The sequence below is a fragment of the Camelina sativa genome, chromosome 3, assembly GCF_000633955.1.
Source record: "Camelina sativa cultivar DH55 chromosome 3, Cs, whole genome shotgun sequence".
NCBI lineage: Eukaryota > Viridiplantae > Streptophyta > Magnoliopsida > Brassicales > Brassicaceae > Camelina > Camelina sativa.
In genome coordinates, this window is record NC_025687.1 from 2,113,833 (window position 1) to 2,132,967 (window position 19,135).

General features: G+C 36.9%; 7 protein-coding genes across 9 annotated transcripts in view; 4 read left to right on the forward strand and 3 right to left on the reverse strand.

The window, feature by feature from the left end:
- LOC104763188 (probable pectinesterase 8) lies at positions 256-2,632 on the forward strand. Its single transcript, XM_010486600.2, has 5 exons — positions 256-739; positions 828-999; positions 1,454-1,660; positions 1,774-2,033; positions 2,112-2,632. The coding sequence occupies exons 1-5, from the start codon at positions 339-341 to the stop codon at positions 2,266-2,268; spliced, it is 1,197 nt and encodes a 398-aa protein (XP_010484902.1). The 5' UTR covers positions 256-338; the 3' UTR covers positions 2,269-2,632.
- Positions 2,570-7,219, forward strand: LOC104763177 (golgin subfamily A member 4-like). Of its 2 annotated transcripts, none has more exons than XM_010486590.2 (7): positions 2,570-2,664; positions 3,757-3,835; positions 4,176-6,005; positions 6,072-6,302; positions 6,398-6,532; positions 6,650-6,802; positions 6,889-7,219. In XM_010486590.2, the coding sequence occupies exons 2-7, from the start codon at positions 3,791-3,793 to the stop codon at positions 7,129-7,131; spliced, it is 2,637 nt and encodes an 878-aa protein (XP_010484892.1). In that variant the 5' UTR covers positions 2,570-2,664; positions 3,757-3,790; the 3' UTR covers positions 7,132-7,219. The 2 variants fall into 2 exon arrangements, with proteins under 2 accessions (XP_010484892.1, XP_010484895.1); XM_010486593.2 differs by lacking the exon at positions 2,570-2,664 and adding an exon at positions 3,545-3,649.
- Positions 7,244-8,400, forward strand: LOC104763197. Its single transcript, XM_010486607.2, has one exon. The coding sequence runs from the start codon at positions 7,480-7,482 to the stop codon at positions 7,831-7,833; it is 354 nt and encodes a 117-aa protein (XP_010484909.1). The 5' UTR covers positions 7,244-7,479; the 3' UTR covers positions 7,834-8,400.
- Positions 8,128-8,951, reverse strand: LOC109132181 (cysteine-rich and transmembrane domain-containing protein A-like). Its single transcript, XM_019243296.1, has 3 exons — positions 8,773-8,951; positions 8,550-8,682; positions 8,128-8,415 (listed from the first exon to the last, which is right to left on the reverse strand). The coding sequence occupies exons 1-3, from the start codon at positions 8,801-8,803 to the stop codon at positions 8,370-8,372; spliced, it is 210 nt and encodes a 69-aa protein (XP_019098841.1). The 5' UTR covers positions 8,804-8,951; the 3' UTR covers positions 8,128-8,369.
- LOC104763204 (ubiquitin-like modifier-activating enzyme 5) lies at positions 9,161-12,650 on the reverse strand. Of its 2 annotated transcripts, none has more exons than XM_010486617.2 (14): positions 12,444-12,650; positions 12,088-12,156; positions 11,891-12,004; positions 11,658-11,786; positions 11,504-11,572; positions 11,070-11,222; positions 10,846-10,882; positions 10,680-10,762; positions 10,427-10,501; positions 10,231-10,305; positions 10,046-10,132; positions 9,835-9,953; positions 9,703-9,755; positions 9,161-9,603 (listed from the first exon to the last, which is right to left on the reverse strand). In XM_010486617.2, the coding sequence occupies exons 1-14, from the start codon at positions 12,522-12,524 to the stop codon at positions 9,455-9,457; spliced, it is 1,293 nt and encodes a 430-aa protein (XP_010484919.1). In that variant the 5' UTR covers positions 12,525-12,650; the 3' UTR covers positions 9,161-9,454. The 2 variants fall into 2 exon arrangements, with proteins under 2 accessions (XP_010484919.1, XP_010484916.1); XM_010486614.2 differs by having other exon boundaries at positions 9,161-9,609.
- On the forward strand, positions 12,940-15,878 carry LOC104763218 (vacuole membrane protein KMS2-like). The gene is made up of 8 exons (XM_010486624.1): positions 12,940-13,284; positions 13,540-13,751; positions 14,053-14,131; positions 14,279-14,566; positions 14,786-14,934; positions 15,028-15,144; positions 15,240-15,419; positions 15,517-15,878. The coding sequence occupies exons 1-8, from the start codon at positions 13,239-13,241 to the stop codon at positions 15,694-15,696; spliced, it is 1,251 nt and encodes a 416-aa protein (XP_010484926.1). The 5' UTR covers positions 12,940-13,238; the 3' UTR covers positions 15,697-15,878.
- LOC104763225 (CRAL-TRIO domain-containing protein C23B6.04c-like) overlaps positions 17,644-19,135 on the reverse strand; it is a 4,105-nt gene continuing 2,613 nt past the window's right edge. Inside the window, exons 6-7 of the mRNA XM_010486633.2 lie at positions 18,576-18,709; positions 17,644-18,388 (exon numbers count right to left, since the gene is read on the reverse strand). Of these exons, the coding sequence (XP_010484935.1) occupies positions 17,720-18,388; positions 18,576-18,709 (803 nt within the window). The 3' untranslated portion in view covers positions 17,644-17,719. The remainder of the gene's footprint in view (positions 18,389-18,575; positions 18,710-19,135) is intronic.

Sequence of the window (19,135 nt, forward strand, 5' to 3'; positions counted from 1 at the left end):
ATCATGTCGACAATGGGATCTCTAAAATGATATGTGTATACTTTTTTGAATTTTTCTGGTAAAGGCTATGAGCCTTTTTGGTAGGTCGATCGATATTGTTTAATATTTCTAAGAAAGCAAACATTAGCAAAGGGTAATTTGCAAGGCATTCCAACAAATCCTTACACTTCATGCAATTTCATATTTTTTCCCTTTTTCGTATAAATATAACTCTCTTTTGCATTCTCCTATTCATTAAGTTCCTTTTATCCTTTCCCTCTCAAATCCCTAAAACAACCAACCAAAACTTTCTTCTATTTTCCAGATATCACTTAATTATACCAAACAAAAGGAAAAAAATGAAAATTAGAAGTTTAATCTCATTATCTCTATCCATAGGTATCGCCCTAATTGCCATTTTAGCATCCAAAACTCTCTTAAAAACGCATCGGCCTGAAGCTTTTATGCGCTCTCCTTTTGATTTTTTACAAGATATCAAAATATTCTTTTGTGGTCACCGTCATCATCATCATCATCATCATCATCATCACCGTCATAAACCTTCGGATACCAAAAAGAAGGTATCGATATGCGAAGATTTCCCCAAGAATATACCTCCATTGGACACGGACACAACGTCATATCTCTGCGTTGATAAGAATGGTTGCTGCAATTTCACGACGGTGCAATCAGCAGTGGACGCGGTAGGGAATTTTAGTCAGAGAAGGAACGTGATTTGGATTAACTCCGGCATGTACTAGTATGTCGTTTTCAAAATATTTAGTTACTAAACTTTCAGTTAATATATATACACATAACGTAACTGATATGTAATTATTGCATGGCAGTGAAAAAGTTATGATTCCGAAGACTAAACCAAACATAACGTTGCAAGGACAAGGGTTCGAGACTACGGCCATAGCGTGGAACGACACGGCCTACTCAGCTAATGGCACTTTTTACTGTGCCTCGGTCCAAGTCTTCGGTTCTCAGTTCGTCGCTAAGAACATTAGTTTCATGGTAATTTAACTAATTTATCAATTACCACAAGACAATTAACATGTTTTCTTAAATAAAATGGAATCAAGGGTGTTTTCTAAGATCAAAGAGAGATGCGTAATCTGATTTATCGGTTCGGTTTTGTTCGTTTTATTAACCATCAAGGATCAATAGAAACCGGTGATCAACTGTTTGGATTTAGTACGGTTTTGATTTCAATTTCTCAGAAACGATATAAGCTTGTTTTAAGTATTTTCAAAAAATATATTGCTATAATCGGTTTGGTACTTAATTTCTCAGCTTTTGTTCGGGTTGGTTACGATTTATCCGAATAAAGTAAACTATGAAACCAAATCGCTTTATTATTATCTTTTCTACCCGGTTATGTTGGTACGTACGCTTCCTTTTTGGTTAAACCGGGTTAGGTATACCTAGTATAGCAAAATTAAAATAACTTTGGTGTGATGATATATAGAACGTGGCGCCGATACCAAAGCCAGGAGACGTAGGAGCTCAGGCGGTAGCGATAAGAAGCGCCGGAGATGAATCGGCGTTTGTGGGGTGCGGTTTCTTCGGAGCTCAAGACACTCTTCATGACGATAGAGGTCGTCATTACTTTAAGGATTGCTACATTCAAGGCTCCATCGATTTCATCTTCGGCAACGCTAAGTCTCTCTACCAGGTCTGTATATTTACGGTTCACTATATTTGTTGTTTTGGTTTAATGCCGGTTAATTAGCTAGGGTTTCGATCCAATGTCGATCGATGTTAATGTGGTCTTGGTGGCAAGCGTAGGACTGTCGAATAATATCAATGGCGAACCAAGTGAGCCCAGGGTCAAAGGCCGTCAACGGAGCCGTGACTGCAAACGGTCGTAACTCCAAGGACGAGAACAGTGGCTTCTCGTTCGTCAACTGCTCGATCGGTGGCACTGGTCACGTGTGGCTAGGGCGTGCATGGAGGCCTTACTCACGTGTTGTCTTCGTTTCCACTACCATGACCGATGTTATCGCATCCGAAGGCTGGAACAACTTCAACGATCCCTCTAGGGACGCGTAAGTGTACAAAACTCAATAATATTTTTTTTTTGGATTAATTTTTATAAGTTACATATATATTGCTTTTTTGTTTAGGACTATATTCTATGGAGAGTACAATTGTTCGGGTACAGGAGCTGATATGTCAAAGAGGGCACCGTATGTTCAGAAGCTTAACGAGGCTCAAGTGGCTCTCTTCATTAACACTTCTTATATCGATGGAGATCAGTGGTTACAGTTTTCCGATCTTTAAATCAAATCAATAAAAGAGGAAAGATTAAATAATCCTCAATTCCTTCTGAGTGAAAAAATGAGAGAAAAAGGCGTTTGATGAACTACTTTAATTACTAAACCGCCCTAGTAAAACTTGTCAGCAGTGTGAACCATATGAATAAAAGAAGGGGCATAATGGGAATTAGGTAATTCATTGTGTTTTAATAATATACAAAAGAGACCCACTCGCTCTCCACCTTTTCAAGAAGAAAGAAAAAGACTGTCTCTCTCCCAATTACATCTATTCATCTTCTCCTTTTCTTGCATTTTGGTGTGTCTGAATTTGTTCACATCTCCGAAAATTATGAAATCTACCTACACAATATCCGGAAGAAAAAAAAAAACAGATTAGTACATACGAGTCAGCATCTTTCAAGTAAGCATATGTACCTCTTATGTTTTTTTTAATAAATGTATTTGATCATCTTGCCATTGTATTTTGTAATTTGTTCCAAGTTGTCTCTGTTTTTGATTCTTAGTAATCTGAACTATATCTTGTAGAAGATCGTGATTTCAGATTTCAATCGATCATCTTTTCAATTACCAGTTAGTTAGTTTTCAAACTCAAAAAGTCTCCTGATTTTATGTTTCTATATTAGTATATTTGAAGGAGCTTTGAGAAACTCAAATTATTTGATCAATCATCTTTGATTATTCCGATCGCCGATCGATTAGATTTGGTTGTGGTAAATCTTTGTATTTCTAGTTTGGTTAGCATTGAGTGGCACCATAAATTCATTATTCGCCGTAAATATATCAAATACTACATTCGCTATCTTGTGCTAATTCTTACTTTGCTTTGCTATCCCTTTCCCCAAAATGGTACGTTGAATTTTGAACATTGCGTCGTCAATGTCAAGTGAACGACATAGACAAATGACCACATAGCTTTCTTTTTTTTTTTGATAAAGGGTGTAATGATTGATCATCAAATATTTGGTTACAACTTCTGCTTGGATTTTTGGTCACATTGTACTTTGTATGATCATAAAGGTGTTTAAAACTCTTGTGATATACGGACGTTGACCTTTATTTAGAGATCGCCTAAACTTTTTTTTTTTTCTTTTTTGAAAAGTATTTTAGAGAATGTTGTTGGGAATCATAAATCCACCATTGAATATCCTGTTTATAATAAAACTGAATAAATTGATGTTTATAATAATAATACATGCCTCTCTGCCGTCACAAAGAGATTATCTTATCTTGTTTTTTTACATAACCTCTTGGGAATTGGTTTCTCTTTCTTGCAAGCTAGCTCTTTCTTTTTTTCTCTTTTAAAAATGAAATTGTTGCGGTTGGAATGTTCAACTGAACTTGATCATATTTCTTGTTGTTACAAGAAACAAAACTCAAGATATATGGTGCTTATTGAGACTTTAACGTGTGACATTTCTTTCATATACAAAAAAATATAGTACTATTTAGTCTATACCACCAATTTTAAGCCTTACTATTTCATCGGTTGCAGAACACAAGATAATAGGAACTGCTTAATCATAGTTATGGAAGAAGCAACACCAGTGAGTTCCGAGGTCCCTCTAGTTAAGGTAAATCTTCTTTCCTTTTAACTAGATGAAAATTTTGCTAAAGTTTTAGACATTTTTTTTTCCTTGCTCATTGAACATAGATGTGATACAAAAAAATTTGGAATTGTATAATTTCCAGTAATGAAAACTAAAAGTCTTTTACAAGTTAACTTCAATATATAACTCTACGAAAATTGTGTGTTTATATGTTGACTTTAAGTAGGATTAAAGATATGGCATGGGAAGATCTTTAGTTTTTCTTGCATGGCTTTAAGTAGGATAGAAACTATCTTAAAGAAATTAGTCAAATTACTAATTCTTGGAGAAGGTTAATTACTGTGACGATTTTTTTATTACACAGGTCGTGAATGAAGAAGTGACAAAGGAAGATCGTGTTATGGATAAAGAAGAGGAAGATCCATCATATGATGGTGGATTCGTAAAAGTTGAGAAAGAAGGGATCAACGCAAAGTATGGTGATGACGAGAAAGCACTGAAACAAGTTTCAATTGAAGCAAGCTCGAACGGTTCACAAAGAGAACTACATGAAGCACAAGAAAAGGCCAAAGAACTGGAGCTTGAATTGGAAAAAGTAACAGGGGAACTGAAACGGTATGAATCTGAAAACACACTTTTGAAAGACGAGCTTTTATCCACGAAAGGGAGGTTAGATGAAACAGAGAAGAAGCATGAAGAGCATGAAGTGGTTAAAAAGAAGTTGCAAGAGCAAATTTCTGAAGGGGAAGCAAGACATAGCTCACAGTTGAAGTCTTTGAAAGATGCTTTGCAGTTACATGATGATAAACATAAGGAACTGACTGAAGTTAAGGAAGCTTTTGATGGGTTAGGGCTTGACGTTGAGAACTCGAGAAAGAAGATGATAGAGTTGGAGGAAAGGCTAAGACTTTCTGCTGTAAAGGCAGAGAAATTTAAAGAACTTGAAGAGAAACTGATGATTTCAGATGAAAAGTTGTCCAAAACAGATGCTCTTCTGTCTCAAGCTCTGTCCCAAAACTCTGTTCTTGAGCTGAAATTGAAATCTTTGGAGGAATTATCTGAGAAAGTAGCTGAACTAAAATCTGCTTTGATAATGGCTGAGGAGGAAGGAAATAAATCAACTAGTCAGAGGCAAGAATACCAAGAAAAGGTTACTAAACTGGAAACTTCTCTGAACCAATCAGCGGCAAGAATCTCTGAGCTTGAAGAAGATTTAAGAATTGCTTTGCAGAAAGGTGCAGAGCATGAAGATATTGGAAATGTGAGTACTCAACGCAGCGTTGAACTACAAGGTCTGTTCCAAACATCTCAGTCAAAACTAGAGGAAAAATTGAAAGACCTGGAAGCATTGCAAGCGAAAAACTCTAGTCTTGAAGCTGCTCTAAGCGTTGCAATGGAGAAAGAGAGTGAACTGTCAGTAAATCTTAATGCTGTGACAGAGAAGCTGAAATCTGCAGAAGAGAGACTTGAGAAGCAAGCAAGAGAGATAGATGAAGCTACCACAAGAAGCATAGATCTTGAAGCTTTGCATAAACACTCAGAACTTAAAATCCAAAAGGCAATGGAGGATTTCAGTTGCAGAGACACAGAGGCCAAGTCTTTGACTGAGAAATCAAAAGATCTCGAGGAGAGGATAAGATTATATGAAGTGAAGTTGGCTGAAGCATCTGATCAATCTCTTTCTTTGAAAGAAGAAATCGATCAGTCGTCTGCAGAGAATGAATTACTAGCAGATACAAACAACCAGCTCAAGATCAAGATTCAAGAACTTCAGGGATATCTGGAATCCGAGAAGGAAACAGAGAATGAAAAGTTTAAACAGAGAGACACAGAAGTTAAAGACTTGAGGGCAAAGCTGAAATCCCATGAAAACCTAATCGAGGAGCACAAAAGGCAGATTCTTGAAGCATCTGGAGTTGCTGATACAAGAAGAGTTGAGCTAGAAGAGGCTCTCTTGAAACTCAAGACTCTCGAATCTACAGTAGAAGAGCTAGAGAAAGTAAATGGAGATTTGGCTGAAGTGAATATGAATCTGAACCAGAAACTAGCAAATCATGGGTCAGAGACTGGCGGTTTTCAGGCAAAGCTCTCTGCTTTAGAGGCTGAGAAAGATCAAACAGTCAAAGAGCTTCAGACAGCTATAGAAGATCTTACAAAACAGCTTACTTCTGAAGGAGAAAGATTACGATCACAGGTAGACATACATTCTGAAAATCTTAAAATTTAAGTATGAAGAAAATGACATTTTGTTCTGTTGTAGATCTCTTCACTTGAAGAAAAGAATAAACAAGTCAATGAGATATATCAAACCACAAAGAATGAGCTCGTGAAGCTTCAAGAAAAACTCCAAGAAGACAAGTCTAAATCCGAAGCTATGGTATCCGAAATCGGGAAGCTTAGTTCCGTGGCTGCTGAAAAGTTGGTGTTAGAGTCAAACTATGAACAAGTAGCAATACAATTGAAAGAAGTCGAAGCTCAGTTGAAAGAAAAGGTAATAATGAGTTAACAGTTAACACTTATGCGATAATATATTGAATACTCTGCTCAATGATTAATGATAATGTTTCTTGGTGTTTCTGTCGTCAGGTCGAAAAAGTTGCAGAACTGACCTCAAAATTGCAGGAACATGAACATAAGGCGAGTGACCGAGATGTGCTGGACGAGCAAGCAGTTCAGCTACATAAAGAGTTTCAAGCTTCTCACACTCTCATTGCTGAACAGGTAAATGCATCTTTCTTTTGCTTCTTCTTGCTTCAGAAAACTGCTGCTAAAAAGGCAAATCTAATTGTTCTTAGTGTATTCTTGAGTTCTCATTTTTTATTTTGTGAACGGAGTCAGAAAGAAGCGGTTTCTCAGAAGCATTCAGAGTTGGAAGCTACTTTAAAGAAATCACAAGAGGAGCTTGATGCTAAGAAATCTATGATCCTTCATCTCGAATCGATGGTTGACGAGCTTAAAGAGAAAGTGAAGCATGCAGATGCTAAATCTAAGGTCAGTCCTATATAAATAACCACATTTTCGTTAAACTACCTCTTCTTTACTATACAAATGTCGGAAAAAAATGCTCTGTTTTGCAGGAAACTGAGTCTGCTGGAAAAGAGGAAGTAGAAGTGAAATCTCGAGACATTGACTTATCAGTTTCAACTCCAAAGCAACGTAAGAGCAAGAAGAACTTAGATGCTTCTCTTTCTCATTCGTCTTCTTCAGGGCACGTTATGATTCAGACAGCTGAAACGTCGCATCTCATGACATTGAATATCGTTCTTGGAGTGGCTATTGTGTCTGTCATTCTAGGTATCATTCTTGGGAAAAAGTATTGAATTCTTCATGGTGTGATTGTGTCTAGTAGAACATGGGAAGCGCTTTGTTTGATTCTTGATTGTCTCTGGGTTTAGGGCTTTTCATTTATTTATTACCCATCCTTTTATATCTTATTTGCCAAGCAAGGCCCAAATGTTGCAAAAATCTGATTAAATTGAATAGTTAAAGTAAAAAGGAAAAAGGGAAACTTAAAAGAAAAGGAAAAAAAGAGACGTTACATAATTTACATAACATAGGCAAGTCGAAAAAGGAAAAAAGAAAAGAGAAACCAATTTGGATTAGGGCTAAAGTTTTGGTTATATATAGACAGTGGACGACACGATCTCAATTGATTTCTAAAACTAACCATGGCGGATCATAACACTCCCCCCTTTGAAGTGGCGAAACTCGAACATTATATAAAATACCAACCAGAAGGTGAAGATTTCGTTGTCGATGCTGAGGTCAAGGTTCTCCGAAAAGGATCTCCTCCGTTAGAGATGTTCTTCTCATCCTCGCTCGATGATTTCGTTTTGGACGACGAAGATTGTCCCGAGAAAGAACTACTCTACGAATTATTTTTCGATGATGCTGGGATAGATGCATCCGAGGCTCAGTTCTTGCTCAATGACTTGATTTTGTACGTTTGTAAGATGACACAACCGCTTGACGTAGAATTCACAGGAGTTTTCAAGTTGATGGTGGAAGTTAGGGTAAACTAAACCCTGTCAAGCTTTAAACCATCCGGTTCAGAGGAAACCGAATCCCAATAACCAATTGCTACTACGGAGACGAGAAAGCGACGGTGAGACTTGAAAACCAAAATAAAAGGCAGGATCGGAGAGTTAGGTAGGGTTTTGTGTCTTGGAAGATAAGCAAAGACTATGTTTTTTCTTTTCTTTTCTCTACTCTACCAACAAATTTGGATTCTCTTTTAAAATTTAAATATGTAATATATAATGAATTCTTTTGTGAAATAATTAATTCTGTCGTTATAATTGCACAAGTTAGATATATATAAAAAACGAGCAATTCTGTGAAATTAGAGCAATTGTTACAAATCCAAGAGCAAGATTATATACTAGCGATCCGAATATATACAAACCGTAATAATATGTTCGAACCCAGAGTATTACAAGAAAAAATAATAAACAAATAATAGCGAAATTTTTATACAATAAAACTGGAGAGAATAATTCACATCAGATCCACACACAAGTCACAACTCGTTGTAGAAAAAAAAAACATTCCAAATAGCTCAGAAGCAGATGTCAAGGGCACAACAGCAACACATGGCCGCAAGACTACAAAACAAAAATTCCAAAAATTAGACAAAAGAAATAAAGCTATTTTGGACTTAAATATATCGACCCATTAAGGATAATCATGTTGAAGCATATAAAGTTGCGTATAATTTAATTTCATGATAACGACTTACCAGCCTTTAAAGAATCCGTCACCCTTAGACTTGGTTTCCACTTTAGCCGGAGCAGCCGAACCATGACTCTGGTCGTTGGTCGGGTAACCAATCGGTGGTGGTGCAGTTGAAACCGGTGGCGGTGGGTTAGCTCCTACGTTTGATAAAATACAAATACAGTTTACAAATAACGAAAATGATTAAAGACAAGAAAAGAAACAGAGGAATCTATATATCTTCTTACCTGCAGATTGGTTGTGATCGTACTGACTCATCTTGAAACGATTAGTGAAAAGAACTTTGATCTAAGGTAAAAGATGCTGTGTATGGAGTATGGCTGTGCTTTGTATCGATCAGGAATGATTTTACTCTTTGAATATATTTGTGCAAATGCGTGTCAATGTAAATATATAGAGAGAACGATAAAGAAGGTCGGTTTATCAAAGACCGCGTGGAGGATTAAAAACATTAATGGTTACACAATAATTAATTAATGAGTCATTATCAAAGCTTGCTTAGGATAATTCCAGACGAAAAGCTTTTTATGATATGTCGACACGTCTCACACGGTCTTTTGTTGAAATTTTTGAGAGGAAACGTCATTAATCGAGAGTGGTCAAAGTCTTCGGAAGTTAACTAAAGTAACAGACAACTATGGATATCCATCACGAGTAACATTCTAGATTTGAAGCCTCAGTCTACGATTACAAATCAAACCCATGATGTGACATCTGCAAAATTGTACAAGTCTTCTTTGACAACCAATAAAAATAAAAGGGAGAAATGATCATCCATAAAGTTAATATGACCATGAGATCCGATTTATCAACCTTAACACTCTTTTCTTTGCTTCCACAATTGCGTTTGCAGCCTCTTCCACGTATATATTTGCTAAACAACTATCTCTCTTCCCCTACAAAGAACACTCAAGCAGCATTAAGAGCTTCAAGCTGTTTCTTCAGATCTTCAAGGTCATCTTCCTCCTCTGTTTCTCCTGACCCTGAGGCTATGGCTATTTCTTTCTCATACTCATCTGCATCTGGAAGCTCCCGAGTAAGCCCTTCAGGCAATGTATCTATACCTAACATAACACAAAATCAATTTAGAAAACCGTCAGAAGAAGAAGACTTTAATTTGATACATTTTCGCATTACAGTTCCCAAGTTGAATTTACCTGAACTTGAGGCAGCTTTTGTAGCATCCTTCTCATTTTCATCGTCCACAACACTTTATAAAAAGACATGAGATACACATCAGATTTCTTGTTGCAAATTTTAATTTTTAACTAAATCCACTGAGTTGTTACCTTATGTTCCACTCATTATCATCATGGAGTGGACCTTCATCGATAGCTGTGGATGCATCGGCTTCCATCTTAGCTTTAGCAGCAGCGTCCCTTTCTGGTTTCGCAAGCATGTATTCTTTCTGCATTTTGGGATTTCATGTCATTTCACCAGAACAGGGATGGAAACAAAGACGAGCTGAGATAGTTTTGTAGTTGCATTTACTCAATTTACCTGCCGCTCTAGACAAGCTACATTTGAGCATTGTGGATTTGGTCTCATTTTCATGGTTGGGAAAAAGTCCTTCAGTGAATTGTAACCCTGTGGGATCCAGTAACAGGCATAAATTAGTAACTTTTAACTGATTCAAATAATAAATGATTCTGTGATAAACATAAGATGAAGCAAAGCCTTTCTACCAAGTATGGAGAAACTTCACCAAAATTTAGTAAGAACTTGAGAGAGTTTTGAACTAAAAGCCCCGCAACAACACCCTGAATTGACAATCAAACAAAAGTCTTAGAATATAAAGTAGGGCTTAAATAAACAAAGGCATTAGCAACAAATGTGATAAATAATTTGGTTCAACCGTATTATAAGGTGGTATAAAATTACCATAGTAGTTGGCAGAGATGCAGCACAGACCCCTTCCCGCTTAAGTGTCCGTTCATCAATTCCAGATGCCACGACCTACCACAGAAAAAAATAAAGAGATTGTTTATAGGCAATGCAGATGTAGTATTAACAGTACCCTGGATCACGGAATCCTTAAATTCACCCATATTCCACTGATATATTCCTCAAACATTAAAGCAGGGTATGATAGGTTAGAGTTGTAAAAAGGTGATATAAGAAGGAAATAACATACCAGGGGAGGTGCACAGGCAAAACAAGCAGTTTCTCCAGGAACCAAGAGCTGTATGTGACCTGAAACAGCATCTTCGGATACACCTGCACAAAATATAACTTTCTTTGTTAGCTAAAAGACAAATGAAAATAAAAGTACATAATTATTAGCTTTTCCTACTACTTACCTGACTCCATCCATGTTTGACGTAACTCATTGCACGCCTATGTACCAAAAGAATAAACTCAAATCAGAGAGCCAATGTAGAACATTTTTGTTTATCTTCCACTCATAAACAGTGTAACTAATTGAATCATGTAGAATGTAAGATCAAAATGCTCGATGGTGAAGTAAGAACTATGTGGAATTTGTAACAAAAAGGCATTTTTCGAAAAAAGAAGTAACAGCTACCTGGTTGACAGCCATCCTTGCTTCATAGTTATCGACACAACTCAAAACAAGATCCACACCGCTGCCTTCCTTGCTAGGACAAAATGACTTATTCGTCAAGCTCGATGTGAAGGTTTCAAATCCTTGCACTGTTGTTATGTTCATTGTGAAACTCTAGAACAAAAAAAAATCGAAATAGCATAAATTAGTGACTCAAGAATCCTGTAGGTGTGAAACTAATAATTTTCTGCAGTAAACAACGGATAAAATAATAACCCAGAACTAAGGATACATAGATACATCATACACCATAGACCCACTCAATACGCAATGACTCTAAATCGAACACACCCGTTTGGGCACTAACATAGACAGTTTAGTTTCAAGTGACTATGATGTAAATGGTCATTAAACTAGTACCAAATGCGTTTAACCTCATCAAGTAGAAAATTTACCTCAAGTACAACGTCAGGGTTTATTTCTGCAAGGGTCTGGACAGCAGCATCAGTCTTTGTCATACCAACCTACACAGTCACAGTTATCACCAAAGTCAGAAGCAATACTAACTGGATGAGAAGATAAATTGAAATCTCAACGAGAAAGGAGTACCTGATCAGGTCGAAAAAAGAGTCTGTTCATGTTAGCTAGTTCAACGGTGTCATAGTCATACAACAAAATACGACCAATACCACATCTGGTAAGCATCTCAGCCGCAACACTTCCAACACCACCAATACCCTGTCAATGAAAGAATCCATGTATGTAGGATTAATGAACGCACAAACTTAGTTGTAGCATAGCAGAAGAAGAGAAAGAAAGAAAAAAGGGAGAGAAACACAGACAACAATGGCGACTGAAAACTCTCTAATTCTTTCATAGTTTTCCACAATACCCATCCGCTGAAGTGCCATAAGCCTACTGTAAGGATTACTATCTACCACCTCCGAGCTTAATTCCTGCAAACAGAGGGTTTCCCCCTTGAAATCAGAAACATTGTACTATATCAGAAGAACTTGTGAGTATAGGAATAATGAAAGACCTTGACTTTGGAACGCTTGTGAGGATTAGACTTAGATATAGTGGCTAGATTTTCAACATGGGATCGGAGCTGCAAATCCAAAAAGACAAACCTTGGTAAGTGATTCATAAGCAATGCAGCGAGACTAAAGCTTTTGACATTTAACAAAAAAAAAAAAGGCAGAGCAAGGAAAGGATCAGCGAAATTATAATCATGCGATTCGGAGATTCCCAAGAGCCAGATCAATAAAAAAAGATAAGTCGTAAACACCAATGCATGTGAAAATTCAGTTCTTTCGGATTGAAAGATCCATGAATTCGTGAAAGTTGAATCTAAAATTCACAAGATTTTAATCAAATAAAAACCCAAAACAAAACCTTGTGAATCGGAGCCGGATCCGAGAGAGATTTCTCGAGGACATCAAGATCGTCGAGCAGTGCTTTCAATTCCACCTCCATTGTTCAGCAGCTCTCTTAGGACGACGATGAGAGAAATCTCAAATCTGCGATGCTTATCTGGAAGAGACAAGACTCCGCAATAGTGTTTTGTATCACTGCCTAAAACGTTTTTAATGACTTCAAAAAAAAAAAAAAAAATTAAGGGTTGACTGAGATAAGAAGATAGGAATATAAAAAAATAATAAATAATGATCCGGTCTGTTTTTAAAATTTTTAGATCAAACTGGGCCTTTAACATTAGCCCATTTATGAAGTGTATCCGCCTCTCTAATACGAAAACCAACAAAGATTAAGATACGGGCGTGCTTGGTTAAGAAATCGGTTAAATCAATAACCGGTAAACCGAAACAATAACCAGATAAATTTCCCACTCGGGAACCAAGAGAATGCGACACATCATCATCATCATTCACACCCAACAAAACGGGAACCTGATTTTTTTTTTTTGGGTTTGGTCGCCTACCTTAAACATAGGAGAGGAGAAGAGAAGCTTTTTTATGAGATCGACATTGATGGATCCATTCACAATCCATCCAAAATCTTCAGACCCAATGCTCATCTCCTCACCAATTTGATTATCTCTCTGTTGTTCGGACAGACTCATCTTCTCCCTAGAATCAGACACCAGTTTCTTTCTTCACTCGATCGACCAAGTTGCACCTGAAATTCACATTTACAGCAGGTTTTATTGATTCCGTAGCATGCGAAAGGAAGATGGGTTCTGAAAAACGTACCCTTTCTAAAGTTCCTGAGATCTCAGGTGGTACCTCTTCTTTAGTTTTGTTTTCGTTTCCTAAATTTTGAAACTTTAGGGTTTGTAATTGCGACATTGAAACGTCTCTAATCGATGCACACATTGTGATTTTTGTCTTAGATGATTACCCTATTGATATGATTATAATAGAAATTATCGGTCTTTGATTGATTCGTGAGCAAACTCTTATTTTGTTAAAAAAATTTAGAATCTGAATGTTACTAGGAGACTAATAGCTAGCTCTAATGGGGTTTGTTGCAGGTTTGCGTGAAAAGCATCAACAGGATCTTGAGAAACTGACATTGACCTCACAGCCATTCAAAACCTTGACATTCTTTGTTGTTGCTGTTTTGCTATATGTTAGAAGATCAACTTCCTACCTTCTTGCAAATGTCGGCTCGCTTATGCTTTTTAGTAGCATCTTTTTGGCCTTTGCAGCTCTGCTTGTGACCCTAGATGGCCCTCACGTCAAGGTAAACAGATTGATACTGCCTCTCTCTCTCTCTAGCTTTAACTAGTAAATAAGTGACAAGGAAGTGATGAGATATGGAAATGTGGCTCGTCAGATGTTCCTTTGAAGCGATTCTGTTTTATAAATCCCCAAAAGCTTCCTGGAACTGCCACTTATATCTACTGCTATTGAAATTGAGGATATGAGCATATCGAAATTCATGAGTGATGGTCAATATATCTGTTTCATTCTTAGTTTATCAGCTTGTTTTGTTTACTTACATGAAGAAAATGGTAATATCTCATAATTTTCCCTACCTGCAGCACCTTGAAGAAATGTCTGAGTACATCAGGTTTGGACTATGGTGGATTTTTTTAGGTGTTGCTTCATCTATCGGTCTTGGTAAGAATATGTTTTACTCCCTCGCAGACATTATGTATCAGTTTCCTATTTCCGGTCAAATCTTCTGTCAAGAAAGAAACACTGATAGAATGCTGTTTCTATCAAGACCTAACATACTTCTCTTTTCTCATTTTTTGATGATTCCAGGATCTGGTTTGCATACATTTGTTCTTTATTTGGGTCCCCATATTGCTTTGTTTACCATAAAAGCGATGCAGTGCGGACGAGTCGATTTAAAAAGTGCTATATATGACACAATTCAATTGAAGAGAAGTCCTTCATGGCTTGACAAACCTTGCCACGAGTTTGGCTCCCCAGTCTTTTCTTCAGGGGTTCCTCTTAGCAGCATACTGCCTCAGATTCAGATAGAAGCCATACTCTGGGGTCTAGGAACAGCGTTGGGAGAACTTCCTCCTTACTTTATCTCCAGGGCAGGTGAAAATTCACTCTTCCAACCTTCTTATTGACAACTCAGTTGTTGTGGTTTAGTGTTAACTTATCTACTTTGAGGCCCAGTTTCAGAAGCTTCTTGAGCTTTATCTAAATGGGATTAAATGAAAGGGTTTTAGAGGTGTCGAGTTAAAGTCAGATACAAGAACAAGAGATGCAAACAGTTGACTAATACTTGATTACTAATGCTCTGACTCTATACAGCAAGTCTTTCCGGTGGCAAAATGGAAGAATTGGAGACATGTTCTGGTGATGATAACGGATTCATTGCTAAACGCGTAAATCAGATCAAAGGCTGGCTATTGTCACATTCACAGAACCTCAACTTCTTCACAATTCTGATTCTTGCTTCGGTACGTTTTAGATGAGTCTGCTGAAAAATCCAATGCTTCTTGCAGAGACCTTTTGTGCATCTCTCTCATTACATTTTATGCCTTACATTTCAGGTTCCTAACCCATTATTCGACCTTGCTGGAATCATGTGTGGACAATTCGACAAACCCTTTTGGGAGTTTTTCCTTGCAACATTGATTGGAAAGGCAATCATCAAGACACATATACAGGTTTTGTGAGCGTTTCCATAATACTACTGTTTTTATTCACTTTCGTTCTCATCCTTCAAGTTTGATCTCAAGAGTCAATATTGTTTCTTTTGCAGACGGTTTTCATCATATCTGTCTGTAATAATCAGCTTCTTGACTGGGTAGAGAATGAGCTGATATATATTCTGAGCTTTGTGCCCGGTTTTGCTTCTGCATTGCCTGAGCTCGCAGCGAAACTCCGCTTAATGAAAGACAAGTACTTGGTTGCTTCGCCTCCAGTAGCTTCTGATATCAATGTAACATATTTTTTTGTTTCAGTTTACTTAGGCCATTACCGTTTTGCATTGTTCTGAAAAGTTTTGATGATTTCGGATGATTGTTTTCTTGGTTCAGGTCAAAAAATGGGATCTTTCTTTTGCATCGGTGTGGAATGGAGTTGTGTGGCTGATGCTTTTGAATTTCTTCGGCCAGATTGTGACTTCAACTGCACAGAGATACCTCAAGAAGCAACAAGAAGAAGAACTATATGCTTTGACTAACAAGTCGCCGCTGAGCTCAAAGGGATCTAAGTAGTCCAGAACTTTTTATCTGTCTTTTCTAATTAACTTCGGTTTCTTTCTTTCTTTTTTTTTTCTTTTTCTTTCATAGAAACCATACGATTGTGTTTCTTCTTATCTGAGAACAGAAGATACGTGTCCACAGAGAAGAAAACATATTAAAGGTTGAAAGGAAGTTCTAATTAGTATTTCACACTAGTACCTCCGTCAAAGGTTATGGACTCACAATTTCTAGTTCTCTTCACAAAATATTTTCCATGGATGTATAAAAGTTCCTCTTTAAGGTATACTTGCACAGAGAAGAAACGTAGGGGCTCCAGAAAAATCATCATTTAATGTTCTTAAGGTATACTTGCAATCCAAGTTTCTAGTTCATTTAAGATCCAAAACCCAACAATTATAGTTCGTTTGACCAATGAAATATATGTTAAAGATATTTTAATGTATCACAGAAAAAAAAAAAAAATAAGGGTTGTATAAATTAACTTCAAAAATACTATAGAGCATGGTTACATTTTAAAAGACGAAATCAAATTTGGAGCTTACCGCAAAAAGAAAAACAAACGAAAGGGACAAATGAGAACTCATTACTGCAGAAACTGACAAAGAGTAAAAGTCGAGAGAGACTTAAATAAACTGTTCGTCTGTCTTTAAAGTATTTTTCCCATGCAAGAAGACACAAATCTCAACAGTTAATACAAAATAAATAAAAGACTCCGAAAATTATGCAAAGAAAAGGCCAATTTAATAGTATAACTTTTTTGAAAAAAAAATAAGTATACTTGGATTAATTTCATAAACAAACTTCCAAAGAGAAAATGCCTAAACCCAAGTTACGTCATCTCACTTCAGAAATGTGATTTTTGTATAAACCTTGATGCAATGGCGACAATTGCTCCAAGACATAATTACTCATTTCTATGCAATTATAAAGTATTTCCTACTGAGATTAATACAATAGTTTTGCTTACAACAAGAAACCTTATATATTATAATGCAACAATCTTCATATAGACACAACCACTACACAACAGAAAAAAGTCCACTGCACCCTAACCTTTTCAACCAGTTTTATAGAATTGACACATATTCCTATCATATAAACTAGTTGAATAAAAGCAATGTCAAATCTATAACCCCTTATGTATGTCGTCTTTTTTGCTAGTGCTTAATTAAGCTGTTTTGACAAAGGTTATATGTTTACATATCCCTATTCTATAAATTACATAGCTCAAAGCTTTCTCATATCCTCCTCCATTGAACTACGTAGCACGTACGTCTGACTATATATAACAAAAAGACATTGTCTTATAGCTAAAACAAATGAAGAAATGTTTGACTGTTTTACACTGTCTTTTCGTTTTTTAACTACTATAAGAAGTTTTAAAAATTTCCACTTCTTTCTATTGCGCCAACAACTGTTTGTTTTGTCAACGGTTTGCTTTATATTTTTATGATTAGTAAATAATGGGGTCACATGTAAGAGAGGTACTTGTAATCTCCTCTAACAAATAAAGAAACAACAGCAACATCGCATGTTCTCATTTGAATTCTCCCAATGAGTCTTTCTCCGTCACGACCACGTTGTCTTCTCTTTTTTTTTACTTTTCAAATTAAGATTTACCCAAAGCGAAGACTTTTTTTTTTGGGGCATGCTTATCCCGAAATGTGCCCATGTAATAATTAATACAAATCATCATCTATTACAAAGCTACAAAAATGTTTAAAGTTCGAATAATAATAATAAGCTTGACACAACAAAGTATTCAAATTTCAAACGGTACGAAATTATTACTTTGGCCAACTTCGATAATAACTGTAAAAATGAAATCAAAGCCATATAGAAAAATGCTGATAAATAAACAATTGATAAAAATTATTAGAAAAATACACTTGAAGAACTCTAAATAAAGATGAGTGAAAANAAAAAAAAAAAAAAAAAAAAAAAAAAAAAAAAAAAAAAAAAAAAAAAAAACAATCACGGCAAAAGTTATATACTACTTTGAATAGGTGGATTTGGATAAGTGTGTTTTGATGAGTTAGAACCGTTGAGATAAAGACACGTGGCGGCGTCTGATCTGAGTTGAAACAATGGAGACGAGTCCACCAAGTGGTGGCCTCATCTTTGACCTATAAGTCATCTCATCGTACGGTCTACGATAAAACTTGAGGAACTGAACGAACGTATCTCTAGGCTTCTCACTTTTGCTGACGTGTGATTCTCGCCGAAAGAAAACCGCCGGTGACTGGAAGAACGACGGTCGTGGTATCCGCGGGTCACGCAGTGTTCCGATAGAGTGACGGTCGGTGGTCCTAGCTGGCATCGGCGTTGAAGCGAAGAAGCTCCTCCTCGGACCACCGAAGGGCTCGCTCCTAGCCGCCGGCGACGCGAATGAGAAAGAACGCGCGTTGAGAGGTGAGATGTACGCGCCCGTGTTGTGTCCTAGTTTTGACGATGACGTGTCGGTCAACGTGAGGCACCAGGGTTTGACCGTGTCGAGACCGTCGCGAGATACGGTGAAAGCGAACCTGGAGGATGCGCAAGAACCGATCTTGTCCGTTGATTTGAGAGATGACGTGTCGAATCGGAGAGAGGACACACGTGATGGGTAAGATGAAGAGAAGTCATCGTAGTCAAACGAGTCTTGGAAATCTTGCATCGATACTATCATCGTGGCCGTTGATAGATCCACGAATGTGCGTATACCCTACACGCGACCGTAGAGGATTATTATTCTAATCTTTGACTTTAAACTTGATAAACAAACATATATAACAATCTCGCTTTCGAATTCAAAGTCTGAAAGTTACGTTTTAGATAGGTGAACTAACACACTTTGACTTAATAAGCATAATTAAATTCGAATTGTGTATCAATGCGAATAGGTTATGTACCTTCCAAAGGTAAGAGAAAAGAGAAGGAGGATCGATGACGAAGGTTTTGTAAAGGCGACAAGGATAATACTCGGCGACTATTTTGAGTGTAGTCACAAGGATGTTCATGAAAGCTGATGCTGATTTGAAGAAGCCTGCGGTTTCAAAACATGAAAGAAACATTGGCGAATCGTTTATAACTAGGGAGTGTAACAATAAATAAAATCCTGTTGGTTATAAAAGAAAAATACAAATGAAAACAAATGTTGAAATATTTGTGCTTTTTTTGCTTTAAAAATAAAATAAAATAAAAAAGGATGGAGTACTGAGGAGTAGCAGAGGATCAAAAGAGGAACATTTAATGAAAAGCTAAAGAGTACTAATCAGAGAGTAGTGGAGAAGCAAGTACTGCTGCAACTGGAACATAAGTAAATGCCAAAAATAACCTCAATAATTGAGACTGTGATTCGTGTGTGACCGTGACTCTACAGGGACACTACGGACCTTTTCTGATCGTTATCTCTCCCACTTTCCTGCCGGAGTACCGACATGTTCCGGTCCCCTATTTTTTTTTTTTTTTT

Bases quoted from the DNA above. Each gene is read 5' to 3' on its own strand.
- LOC104763197 (XM_010486607.2), top strand. From the start codon at position 7,480: ATGGCGGATCATAACACTCCCCCCTTTGAAGTGGCGAAACTCGAACAT.
- LOC104763188 (XM_010486600.2), top strand. From the start codon at position 339: ATGAAAATTAGAAGTTTAATCTCATTATCTCTATCCATAGGTATCGCC. The intron at 740-827 runs GTATGTCGTTTT...ATTGCATGGCAG, and splicing joins ATTAACTCCGGCATGTACTA to TGAAAAAGTTATGATTCCGA. The intron at 1,000-1,453 runs GTAATTTAACTA...GATGATATATAG, and splicing joins CTAAGAACATTAGTTTCATG to AACGTGGCGCCGATACCAAA.
- LOC104763204 (XM_010486614.2), bottom strand. From the start codon at position 12,524: ATGGAGGTGGAATTGAAAGCACTGCTCGACGATCTTGATGTCCTCGAG. The intron at 12,005-12,087 runs GTCTTTCATTAT...CTCTGTTTGCAG, and splicing joins ACAAGCGTTCCAAAGTCAAG to GAATTAAGCTCGGAGGTGGT. The intron at 10,502-10,679 runs GTATGTTATTTC...TTTCTGTGGTAG, and splicing joins TTGCCTGTGCACCTCCCCTG to GTCGTGGCATCTGGAATTGA.
- LOC109132181 (XM_019243296.1), bottom strand. From the start codon at position 8,803: ATGAGTCAGTACGATCACAACCAATCTGCAG. The intron at 8,683-8,772 runs GTAAGAAGATAT...TATCAAACGTAG, and splicing joins CGATCACAACCAATCTGCAG to GAGCTAACCCACCGCCACCG. The intron at 8,416-8,549 runs GTAAGTCGTTAT...TTTGTTTTGTAG, and splicing joins GACGGATTCTTTAAAGGCTG to TCTTGCGGCCATGTGTTGCT.
- LOC104763218 (XM_010486624.1), top strand. From the start codon at position 13,239: ATGGGTTCTGAAAAACGTACCCTTTCTAAAGTTCCTGAGATCTCAG. The intron at 13,285-13,539 runs GTGGTACCTCTT...GGTTTGTTGCAG, and splicing joins TAAAGTTCCTGAGATCTCAG to GTTTGCGTGAAAAGCATCAA. The intron at 14,935-15,027 runs GTACGTTTTAGA...CTTACATTTCAG, and splicing joins CAATTCTGATTCTTGCTTCG to GTTCCTAACCCATTATTCGA.
- LOC104763177 (XM_010486590.2), top strand. From the start codon at position 3,791: ATGGAAGAAGCAACACCAGTGAGTTCCGAGGTCCCTCTAGTTAAG. The intron at 6,006-6,071 runs GTAGACATACAT...GTTCTGTTGTAG, and splicing joins GAGAAAGATTACGATCACAG to ATCTCTTCACTTGAAGAAAA. The intron at 6,803-6,888 runs GTCAGTCCTATA...TCTGTTTTGCAG, and splicing joins ATGCAGATGCTAAATCTAAG to GAAACTGAGTCTGCTGGAAA.